General features: G+C 31.9%; 2 protein-coding genes across 2 annotated transcripts in view; both read left to right on the top strand.

The window, feature by feature from the left end:
* Positions 1-922: 922 nt before the first annotated feature.
* Positions 923-2,127, top strand: LOC143179675 (uncharacterized; the record flags this gene model as incomplete). Its single annotated transcript, XM_076378988.1, is given in 2 exon segments — positions 923-1,451; positions 1,454-2,127. Coding segments are annotated over 2 exon segments (1,203 nt in total), but the record flags the coding sequence as incomplete, so codon positions are not given.
* A 1,680-nt stretch (positions 2,128-3,807) lies between these two features.
* Positions 3,808-12,607, top strand: part of LOC143179994 (transmembrane protein 114) — a 102,063-nt gene continuing 93,263 nt past the window's right edge. Inside the window, exon 1 of the mRNA XM_076379481.1 lies at positions 3,808-3,950. The gene's annotated coding sequence lies outside the window, so the exon portion shown is untranslated. The remainder of the gene's footprint in view (positions 3,951-12,607) is intronic.

Raw genomic sequence — 12,607 nt, 5'->3', positions numbered from 1 at the left:
TATACATATATATAGGGTGAATCTCGTAATGTGACAAGTGTCAAGTAACTCATGTGTTATTTGTGGTAAGAAAAAATGTTTTAAATAGATGTTCCTTGGTTTATAAGAGGACATACAGTATCGTAATTTGTAACTTTTGTCCTAAATATTTTTTTATCAGATTATCGCAAGTACTTAAAAAATCGTGAAATGTGTTACGTGGGACACCCTGTATATAATCATTCACAATAGAATTAAAATTGATATCAACGTGTAGAGAAAAGTCTACAGAATTATTATATATAAACAAAACTGAAATATCTTTTGTAATAATGTCACAAAATTAGTTCAAAGTTGAAAAATGTGTAATTTCTTAAAAATTAAATTTCTCAAAAACTGAGGGTAATAGAAAACAACGAATTTCAGATTTGTAATCAACGCACGAAATTCTATAAGCAAAGGATAATGAATATCGGAACACAGATTGGCTGTTGGACAGTGTAATAAGTATACTTCAAGAAATTCTCAAAGCGATAAAACCATTGGACATATAATTCGTTATTTAATATCTTCCCGGATGTGAAATTGCAATAATCGACGAAAACTGTTAACAAGTTGTGTTTCCCCGAATTCTTCAGTTCCTCCATTGTCACCCTCTTTTCACGCATGCTGTGAAACACTGATAATCTATATATACATTTCAACGGAATATCTAAATCTCCACCAAACAAACGATATAATTCGCGTTATTGTGCATAGTAATAATCGCCCAAAAGGTTTATTAATAACTATGCTAGAGGAATAAGTGTCACTATTGAAGCAAATGTGAAAAAGATATATCCTCGATGTAGCAATTTTCAAATTATCTGGCAATATTGGAATATTAATGAATATTCATCAGTATAATCAATTTACGAATACCTATAATTGGTAAACCTGTATTTCCAATGCGGAATGGTTTCCCAATAAAATGACAAATTTGCATAGCCATCCGATCAACGCGCAAATAGCTAATACACCAGGGTATGTGCAGGTGACAATGGATTTGTAGGGCTACCCTGTAAAGTACAAAGGCACCAATGTAGAGGTTCTAAAAACACTTCTACAAATTTTGAATTTTACCATCATTTATTATCCCTCTGATAGTAATTTGAATGGAAGTAGCGTCACAGACAGAACAGTTGAGATGTTGGCCATGACTATACCTATTTATCCTCGCTCCATGATTCGTAGATTCATCTTGCTACTTAATTTTGAAAAGTGATGTCCAGTGGTACCAATTACTTACAAATATGAAAGTTTCAGTGAAAAAGTTTTTATCAGGATCTTCATAAATTTTTTGATAATTTTAATATTTTGGGGGTTGTCCATTTTCTTGAAATTTAACTCTAGCTCGTGGGAGTCTCTCAAAATCTTCACCATGATAATTTGTGTTTCTGTCTCAGGCTAATATAATAGAACGTCTGAGAGAGTCTCGCTTTTTTCCTTCTTCTGGTTCCGACTATTTACACATCGAATTTGTATAGTGACTTAGCCTTTGTCAGCTTACAATTCGTGATTGAGGTTGACTATAACAATTTTGAAGAATTGGAACAATCTGAACTGATACCTGTTGTGAAGGTTTTGATATTTAATGAAACTTTCAACGGTGATAATGAAATATTCCTAAAACTGAAGAAGAAAGCTGCAAGTGTACTCAATATGATTGATTTCATTGCTTCTCTGGTAGAGTACAAAAATGTTATATACTTTATAAATTTCAACAAGGCGAATATGGCTTCTTTTACGTGTAAACGCGAAGGAAAAGCAATTTTTAAGATCTGTTGAGATCTATGCTACGTGCAGCCACCGAATGTTTGTAGTTTTTATAAACATTCACCTTATCTAGATCGAGTTACTGATATATTGATACGACTACATATGAGTGGAATTCGTAATAAGTGGCATTTTGATTATCTAGGTAAATTTTTACCAAAGAAGATATGCTCTATGATAGATACAAAATTTGATAATCACTTAGTTATGTTAAGTCTTACTTATATTGTGGGATGTGGATATTTTGTATCGTTATTAGTATTCTTTAGCGAGATTGCAGTTTACTTATATAAAGAAAGAAGCGAAAAGTCGACGGGTACTCGATTGTATTAGTAATCGAGACTTTTTGTCAGTAATAAGAAAATTCTTAAGTATTGTCTAATATACATTCATTTAAGCCTTCTGTTTATTTAAACATTTATTTACACATTTACATGAAGTACATGTACCTTCAAAATAATTCACAAAATTCCGCTTCATTCAGGGTTTAAAGTGTATCCGTTAAAAATTAAAAAATGGCTTTATTAGTATACCTAAAAGTATTTGTTGTTTTAAGCAAAATTAGTTTACACAAGTAGTTCAAATACTTAGTTTACATTTTAAATATTATACCAAATTTTGCACCAAGTTTTCTTTTCACTTTTATCCTCTTGTATAAAACTGAGCTTGCATAATTTATCATATATTTAAAAAATATTTAATAATATGGAAAAACATAGTGAAAACAATACACTGATTTCCAGTCATTTTGGATTTTGCGCTATATTTATTTATAAATATAGAAATAATCTAATATTAGTATCATAGAACTTAATGATCCCATACTTTAGCTGTGTCTTGAAATGCCAACTTATTTTCAGCATTTGACCTCATTATGCTGTTGTAACATTTGTCTGTGAATATAAAATACTTTAACAAAATATTCATCAAATATTCACATCAATAAATGTTATTTTATTTAATGTATGGAATATGCAAAAGACATGATGAAAAATCGGATCCTATACATATAGACAGTAATTCATAATAATTGATAAGAAGATTTCTTTTCTGTTTTTTTTTTTATATTGTTAATTACTCTTGAAAAAAATTGTCTTTGAAATAATATTTAAGAAATAATTTACTGATTTGCAGAGCCCCTTACACAGATACAAATTAAACTAATTTATCATAGGAACTATGATAACTATGCACTTAAAACTTAAAATGTGCAGTATTTTTTTCATAAGCATGCATTTTATTCGTTCATAAAAGAAACTTATATTAAGCTAGTGTATATATATATACATATTACATTATATATATACTATATAGTGGATACCCTTGACAAAGAGCATACGTCTTGTTCTTCCGTTAAGCAAATTTAAATTAATTTGGGATTAGGTCCCTCCGGAAACAAATTTCTGTGAATAAAACATTCTCTCCTTCGTCAATAATCTGGGTCATTTATGTCCACCAAATATTTTTTTATATTCTGCACTTTTAAAAAGTCTATGAAACTTTTGAGATATCTCAATATTTTTAGAGTTTCGTCTAATAATTTTTGTTCCTAATATTACACCGTTTCTTTTAGTTTCTTTTTAGTTTTCACGGAGAACTTCAAGAGCACAAAACTGTGAAGTAGAATACACAGATTTTTGACGAAGGGTTAAACACTTAATGATCAAAACCACTAAGTATTGAACCACTGTTCCTAACACACGAGAATTTCACGCTTTATCTATAAAATCTGCAATCCCATCTTCCCAAAAGCATCACAATTCTTTCTAGCCGATAAATTTCATCATAGAATATCAGGCGAGGCATTCCCCTTATGCAGCCCATAGGGAGAGCCAGTATTCAGGGTAGACACCCTCTCTTATTTAGATTTTCCTCGGTTGCAGCTTTCCCTCGCAGCCCTTTGTCCCTTGGCCGCTCCATTTCCTGCTACCCCCACCGGGGCGGACTCGCTCCCGCTGTGAAGCCACGGAGAGTAAGTAGTTCGTGTAGGATCAGTGTCGGCCCGACCGACAGCGTGTGTAGGTGGTGGAGCGACGCTCACCCTGACGGTTTATTTCGAACGGCCAGTTACACGAGACGCAACCGGATAACGCGACGCATTGTGTCGGGATATTCTGGCTCCTCAGACGAATCGAATAGCGCAAGGAGGGAGAGAGGTGAGCGAGGAGAATCGGAGAATAAGCGAGAGGAAGCACGTGTCAACGTTCCTCGGTTGAATTGCCTCCCTCGACTATAACTGTTCCCTGGTTATTGTTGTCCAATTTAGTGCTGTTAAAATAAGCTTCGAGTCCTGAGGTTTGATAGCTTGAACCACGGTTGAAGCCGAAAACTCCGGAATTCTCTGGGTTCAAATTTCGAACTGCTGGAGATAGAGTCCTTAACCCTTTAGGCTTTAAACTCAATGACTTGAATTGTCTAAATTGTTGTATATGTTGGCACTGTATATTGCCATTAAATTCTGCGACTTTCTGTTGCTGTATACATGATATAATATACCATAACGGTTACAACAAAGTCACAAAATATCATAAAGTTCGTGAAAGTACCTTTTTGTTACTGAACTTAACTAGTGCTTCAAAATTTCTTTAGTTTAATTTCGAGAACATCGAGGAGTGAGCATTAAATCTGTAATCTTAGAACTTTGAAAGCTTGAGTTTTAGACGATGTTAGTTTTAAAAACTCAGCATTTAAGATTGTGCTTTAAAATTTGCGAGTATTGTGCTTTACACGTCACTAGATCATTTATTATTACTTTCATTCGGGCTTCATAATCCCCAGTTTTTGACATCTTTTTTATGTTTCCCACTAGCATAGCGTGCTGAAGAAATAGAAAATTCACATGTGATCGTATATTATGAACTTTGTTTAATTCGCCGCGTGAGACGGTTGTGAAGTTTACGTTGAGTTCGTAGAATAATCTTCGCAGAAAGCAAGTATCTTTGGTGTACGTGTGGTCAATGGTTGCTGCTTAGCAATGAATGTTGTTGCAGTGACCTGTATTCTGTGCCTGTAAATTGAACTTGTGATTGAAGCTTGCAAGATTGGATGTATATTATTGATTGAAGAAGATTGAATTAAAGGAATTTTTCTCTTAAAAAATGAAAATATAGTAAACGCAATTTCATAATACAGAAAGTTCGAAATTCGAAGTTTCAAATTTTAAATCAAATGTTATGTGATTTAAATGTCGATATCTCGAAAATAGAAATAATGTAACGTGTGTCGATTTCTTTTATAACCACAGTATTCTGAGTTGCGTTTTAGGGGGTGGGGATTTCTTGCAAGTTAGTAATTTAAATTTCATAGACATTGTATGTCTCAGTTATATGACTTTCATAAATTTTAATTTTTGAGTATTCTTTATATGTCAATGGTATAGTTTGCAAGGTACTTCCCAGGTTTCATGGTAAAGTTTGTTAACATTAATTAACTTAGGAAAACCACGCTACTACAGGACTTCAAGGAGGTTCGATATTTTGTATTTTTTCTTGTTAACTCTTAACTTTTGAATAATAATTTGATAATATATTTGGGTATATTAGAATATTTCACGAATAATGAAGATACTATTTCTTTTCTTTTTTTGAAAAGATGTCTCTATGGACTTTTGTAATACTGTTTTTTGTTCATCTATCAATCTAGTATCAATTATGGTCTTATGTAGATACGTGTTACTTATGAAATAGTTCAATATTTCCTGATTGTTTTTCATATTATTGTATTGTTTCTTAAAGTCATGTATTTAGGTTTGACATTTTGGTTCTGCATTGTGTATCATATGTATATGCAGGGTTTATCAGAAGTAGGGTATTTGTACAGGGTAGGTTTTACATAAGTAGACAATAAAAAAAAATTCATGTGTACATATACCTGGAACTACTTAGTTTTTCAGACATAAACTATTACGTAAAACATTGACCCAAAACTTGTAAAAAGTAATAAAAACGTAAGACACTTTTGGAGAATAGATTCTAGAAACAAAGACAATGAAAAAAGTTTAAATGCATATATGATCTCAAACGTTTCTAGTTATATACTACTTTATATTACGTTATTACTTACCCTCGTATTGATGTCCTCCTAGGCCCAGAGATATTCTGACCTTTTAAATAAGGGGGACACAATTATGAATTTTAAAGAGGATATCAATGCGTATACAATACAAAATAAAACTTTTTTCGTTGTGTTCTTTATGTTTCAAACGTACCTTCCAAAAATGTCCCACATTTTCTGATACATTCTCTACATGTACGTGAAGAAAACTAATCATTTGCCAAAAAAATATGTTAGTACATACATAGAAATGCAGCTATATATACATATGTATGTTACTCTAGATATCAACTATTTGTTATTCTATTTTTTATTTAATTTCTGTTACAATAGTCGACTTGAAATTATGAAAAAATTAAAGAGTATAATTCTAACGAGTTTCCTTTCACAAAGCGTTAAAGTCAAAGAGTTAAAAGAAAGACCATATCATGAATATTTTATTATTTTCTCTTTCGTTTTAAATAGAGACTTACACGTACTGAGCAATTTTCATGCAACTTCTAAAAAATGACTATCCGAATTAAAAATTTTCAGACAAAGAAATTTTATATTTATTTTTATTCTGAAAATATTGTTGAAAACTTAAGTAATATTGCTTGTTTATTGCATCTTTGATCATTACACATAATCAAGCCTTTTAGAATCTCCTTTCAGTCACGATATGTTATCATCGAAATAGCTTAGTCAGAATAAAGTGTAAAAACGATGCACCCTTTTCAAACGTACCACATGTTTCGATCTGCCACTGTGAACACCGTTATTCGAGATAAATGCACTTGTTCTATTTACAACCCAGTCACGCAACACAATTCTGGAAATCTCACAGAATTTAGAGGAAATACATTTGTTTCAAATACGAAATTCTCTTGAGATATGTCGCTCAATAATTTAGTAAATTTTAAAGATTGATATTTACACTTGAATAGTACCTTTATCCTGTTCCGAAAATGTTATAAAAAACTTCAATAATAAAAAATTAGAATAGTTAACAATTTGAAATAAAATTACTGGAAATGAAGTATTTAATTTTCACTAACAGTCTCATACGCTACGTTGATTATGTTTCCAGTTAATTAGAACTTCTATCTGAAACATTGAATATTTCACGGCTATTTTACAAGACTTGAATTGTCAATACTGTCAAAGCAAAACTCCGTTATGCAAGCGTAATGAACCTTGAACGAGTTTTTCTACGAAAACGTTAATTAACACGCATTTTTGCTTCACAGTCTGAAAATATGAGCGAAAGTAATTAATAATAATAGCAATAATAACGTTTCCGTATTAATATTAACGACATATATTCTACATGTACCTATATGTATCTAATAATGTGTAGGAATAAGATTAAGATTTAACATTATAACTACTATGTACAAAAATCTTAGCTTAACGCAAATTCACCTCAGTTTTGAAAGTACATAACGCCAAAAGAATTCGCTCATACTACTATACTAATATGTATATTAGTCGTATATTCGTATCGTACAATTGTTAAAATTAACACTATCTCGATTTTCCATTGCTGTTACTAACTCCTTTTAATCCTTACAATTTTTTAATGATAATGCTCTTGCATATGTTAGATCAACGTGGATTCATTCAGCCCCTAAAATCGTTAACTACCGTGTTGTTATTCCCCTTTTGCATTATTTGCGATAATTAGTATCCTTGCTACATGATAAACAACACTTTCACAAGTCAGAAGTTACGAAAGAAACTCGTGAATTAACCATGGGGTGGCCCTGGAAATTTTACTCTCTCTTTTGGCTGTGGGTTCGATACTTGGCCTACCCTTATTCTACCCTCGGAGTAATTTTCCCCAATGCATTTCGTGAATATCATTTCATCGTAGGGATACTGTAGGTAGAATGTTTTCTTCTATAAATGCTATTCTATAAATGCTAATAATTAGGTCAATTTTATTACATTAATTTCTGTTTAGAAATTTCTGTACTCATAAATATTTATTTAAGGAAAGACTTTAATTTGTTCTAGGTAACTAAAGATTCTTGTAAATATAGTTCTTGATCTATCAAGATTCCTCGAAGTTCCAATTTATTTTATAGACAGTACCATATATTGTACTATACTACGTGATAAATATACAGTACTCCCGGGATATAGACTCGCTAGATCTCCCAGGATAAACTCTCGTCGCTATCCCCACCACCGTGGGAATGGGAGATCCCACGGAATTACTGTAACGTGAAATGTGACACGATTCGACCCGTGCGATGCTCCTTTGTAAACAGTCGAAGACTAGTATTTAAAATATCAAGGAGACATTTAACAGCCAGGACTAAAAATGAAAGGTTAAAGTTTTTAATGTTTGGTCTTATTTTTATGAAAATATTTGTCTTGTATTACTGTGATTTTTCCGATGAAAATATAACCAAACACGACATGCATTTAATATCGGTTCATTATTTCTCACTCGCTCTCAGTTTTTCCCTACGCTATCAGTTTTTCCCTATGCTATCCTTTCCTTCGACTGCGATTCATTCTATCTCACTCATTCTCATCATTTCTCAAAACTATCCTTGTCTTGGATCATCGAGGGTCGACGTTATCGTCTAAAGTCTACACAAACCATTCACTCAAAGTTAAATGAGGTGTGAACTTAGCATCTCACCCGGGATAAACGCTCGCGACCGGTCCCGAGCAGTGAGCCTATATCCCGGGAGTACTGTACATTGTGCTGTACAATATTACAGGGTAGATTCCTTTTCTGATTTTTCTGTTTTTTTTAAAAGGTGTCATATTTTTTATTTTGCAAAGCTTGAAACGTAAATGAATATATCTAAAAATTATTGTTATTAATAGACATGTATATAAATTACAGGTTTAAGGTGAAGTTATATAATTCGATGAAACGAATTTTCCTATTTTTTTCTATCTCCTTAAATAAGACAAATTAAAAAAAATGAATATTATAGTTTCACTTGAATATAAATGTTTTTTTTCTTTTCACTTGCCCTTCTCTTCGCTTTGTCCCATATAATATAAAAAACTCTAATTTGAAGAACTGTCTATATGAATTCAGCTTCTAGTTGAACCCAGTGTGTTAATCCTCCATTTGGGAATAATTAAGTTTTCCTCTATTCTTTTTATTCAAAACGCAAAATCTAATTGGCTAATACATTATCTAGTATTACAAATTCAATAATTGATAACTACTGCTGGATATAATCTTTCTACGAATCGAACTCCAAACAAGTGCAAAATCCACTTATGTCCACTCACACCTTTTGTGCTCTTGTTTTCAGTTTCTGTTTCTATAGTGAATGTGAAATACAAAAAGGTATACTTTCTTTATACTACCCTTTCTTTATAGACACTTTCATGACATCCTTAGTATTTATTTTCAATCCAAATGGCAGCTAATCGATAGTGAGAGGTACTCCATAGAGGGTCCATTTCAGTAATGTCACATTTAAATTACAATAAGTCGGGGGTCCGCATTGTAATTTTCGGGATACAGGTAGCGATTTTATCTCAATAATTTGTTCGCGTTCAAGACTCGAGTTCCTAAACAAAGAAATAGCGAGAGTAAGTGAAAAAGATATAGTAGGACGAACGTCTTCGGTCAATGCCACGCATTTGAAACACATGCTACGTACATTACAAAAAACATGTAATTTCAAAAATATTCATTTCTATAATTTATATTCATTTTAATCATCTTACTTTTATAAAAATGCTGGATTGGTGAAGTCCTACCGATAAAAATAAGTCCAAACACTACATAAATGGAACAAGTTTTTTATTAGCAGGACTTCATCAATCCACTGGCAGGTAAGATGAAAATTACAAAGATTAATATTTTTGAAATTCCATGTTTTTTGTAATATACGCGTATATTACAAAATTTTATATTGTTTCGTATATTGTTTCAAATGCGTGGCATCGGCCACCGCTGCCACCTTATTATATCTTTCTCGTTTACTCTTATTATATCTATTCACTGTCTTTGTCCATAGGACAAGGTTCCGCTAAGTTGAGGATTTTTAATGGTGGGATGGTAGTGGGGCGGGGTCATTGTAATTAAAGCGTTACAATTTTATTGGAATTTAGGTATTACATTACTGTAAAATTAAAACTGTAATCAGAAAATAAGGAACGAAACTGCAGCGTGTTGTGGTTAAGATCCATAATAATCATCGACGTGAAATGGCGTTGACACGATTTCGCTTACATATTTCACTGTTTACTTGACTAGAACTACTGTGAATTTCCAAGATAGGGGAAAACAAATAGCAACATTAAACATGACGATTAACTTTTTCAAAGGGTTTCTCACCGAACTTTCTTGGTCACTATATTTGCAATTTTGATTAATCGGATTCATCAAAATGAAGCTTTTAAAGCATTTCCTTTACGATTCACACATTTCCAAGTCACTTTGGTAAAGGGATCCAATTCCTTCAACTTCTCCTTTGACTAGGAAAAATAAAAAACAGTTAAAGCTAAGAGTAAACGAATTATTGAAAGAAAATTCTTTCAGCAACGGAATCTGGTGTCAGAGGAACCATAAATCATCATTTATTTGGGAAGTAATCCGAAACATGCAATTAAATGCATTTAAATTCACAGCGTGAATTGTAATTTGATTAGTTGCTATTTTTGAGTATTATTATATTATCTTCGAGCAACGTTCAAGTAGAAAAATTATTTTTCAAAAATTCATATAGAACACTGTTTATAAGGGGTTATCCTACTCTGACGGCCCAAAAATAGGGCGACCTTTAGGAATCCTTTTTTATAAACTATACAGCATATCGTTTTGAAACTTAATAGGATTATTTATTAGTACCGTAAAATTAATTCAGAATGTTTTTAAGCATCAAGAATGGATATATGAGAAGTTCTATCTCATCCCTCCATGGCGCCATAAAAATTTCTGCTCCGTGGGTGCCACGATTTCAGCTGTTACAGTGGTCTGAAAACAAAAAATGAAAAACATTTTAAATCGGTATCAGCGTGGCTATCGTAAGTACCACGGTATCAGAATAATTTTAAAATCTTGAAAAGCAAAAAAAGCAAAGTAAAGGTCGCTAGTATCTTGACTTTCTAAATTCGAAATCATTGTGAATTAAAACGATTCTGGTAGATTTGTATTCGATTCTGGATTTCTGAACATATCTGCAAAACCTGAAGTGAATTGGTTACACCGTTACAGTTATCGTGACAGCCATGGAGAAAGAGATGTTTTGTAGTGAACGAGCTAGAACCTTTTATATATCTGCTCTTTTTGCTTGAAAAAATTTTGAAATAATTTTAAGGTGTTAATAAATAGTCCCATGAAGTTTCAAAATGATACGTTGTGTAGCTTTGCAAAAAAGATTCTTAATTTTTGGTCGTTCAAATTGGTTTTAAGCATCGTCATTTTTTGACACATAACAGTAGGATAGCCACTTAGAAATTGTGATAGATTGGTACGGCCAACTCAAATGATTCTGGTCGCATTGACATTTCCTATCTCTATCTCTCTTATTCAATGGTGCCAGTGTAAAAAGAGGTAGAGAGTATCAATACGGCTAGATTTGTCCGAGCTGGTTGTACATAAAGAATCTGAAAAGTAATAAAAAATATTTATGTAATGACAAAAATTGGACAGAGTAAAGAGATTCTTTTATAGCACAATAATTATCTTTTAAAGAATCAAAAACTAGTAAATTATATCAATTAATAACTATTTTAGTAGTGATAGAAATTTATAATATACTAATCGTAATGATGACTTATTTAGTAACGAATAGTCATTTATATTTTGACCTCACTCTTTTCAGACTTGAGATGATTTACGAATAAAATAAACACAGAAATAAGTAAAACAACAAAGTGATCACAATTATTTTTATTAAACATAACATAAAAATTATCAAAGTTAAATAACTCACTATACTAGAATTCACAATTTGGCTATGTTGAAAAAGATTATATATACACAATTTTGCTAACATTTCGATAAATAATTAGTTCTGACGAGATTTGGCACTCGTTCAGTGAGATCAATTATTGCCTCAGCTACATTTTAATATTATCATATCAGCGGAACTCCTGCACGAAGTATCACATGTTTGACTTGAAAAAGTCTTTCTAGCCGCTTTCGAGAACTCACTATTATCAAACGGTATCGATCATATTTTATGATTAAATTGCAGATTTTTATGCATTTATGACATATTTAATCTGTGAACAATGAATCTCCTGCATCTTGGTCATCGTACGACAGACTGTGCGCTCATTCAGATTCAAACCTCAGTTTGATTACCTCATATCTGAAAATATGGATATTGATTGAAGTGTTACATTATTATATTTGTAAATTCTTTATTTTTTATTATTATCTATTTTTACAATCTAAATTATTATTATCGTTACCTATTAACACACAAAATTAATAAAATACACCTTTTGTATACCAAATGTGTATAGCATGCATATACAGTTGCTGTACTTTTATGTACATTTATTACCATCAGTGAGAGTGCATCTTGTATGTTGTCGCTAACTGGTAGTACCTTTCCTAAATTTATGTGATTTGAGAATGGGAATAGTCAATTAGCTATATCTGTCTGTTATTTTGCAGTTGTGACAACCATTGCATGGGTTAACGTGGACCCGCTGGGCGAATGTTAATTAACGTTTTGATATGAACACCTAGGCATGTGTTAATCTTGTTAGAATTAATAATATTGTAATTTAAAGATGAACGCAGATAATTCAGAAGTGATGCAATAATTACTGGATTGAA

This window comes from Calliopsis andreniformis, chromosome 5 (genome assembly GCF_051401765.1).
Source record: "Calliopsis andreniformis isolate RMS-2024a chromosome 5, iyCalAndr_principal, whole genome shotgun sequence".
NCBI lineage: Eukaryota > Metazoa > Arthropoda > Insecta > Hymenoptera > Andrenidae > Calliopsis > Calliopsis andreniformis.
This window is presented reverse-complemented; position numbering and strand designations above follow the sequence as displayed.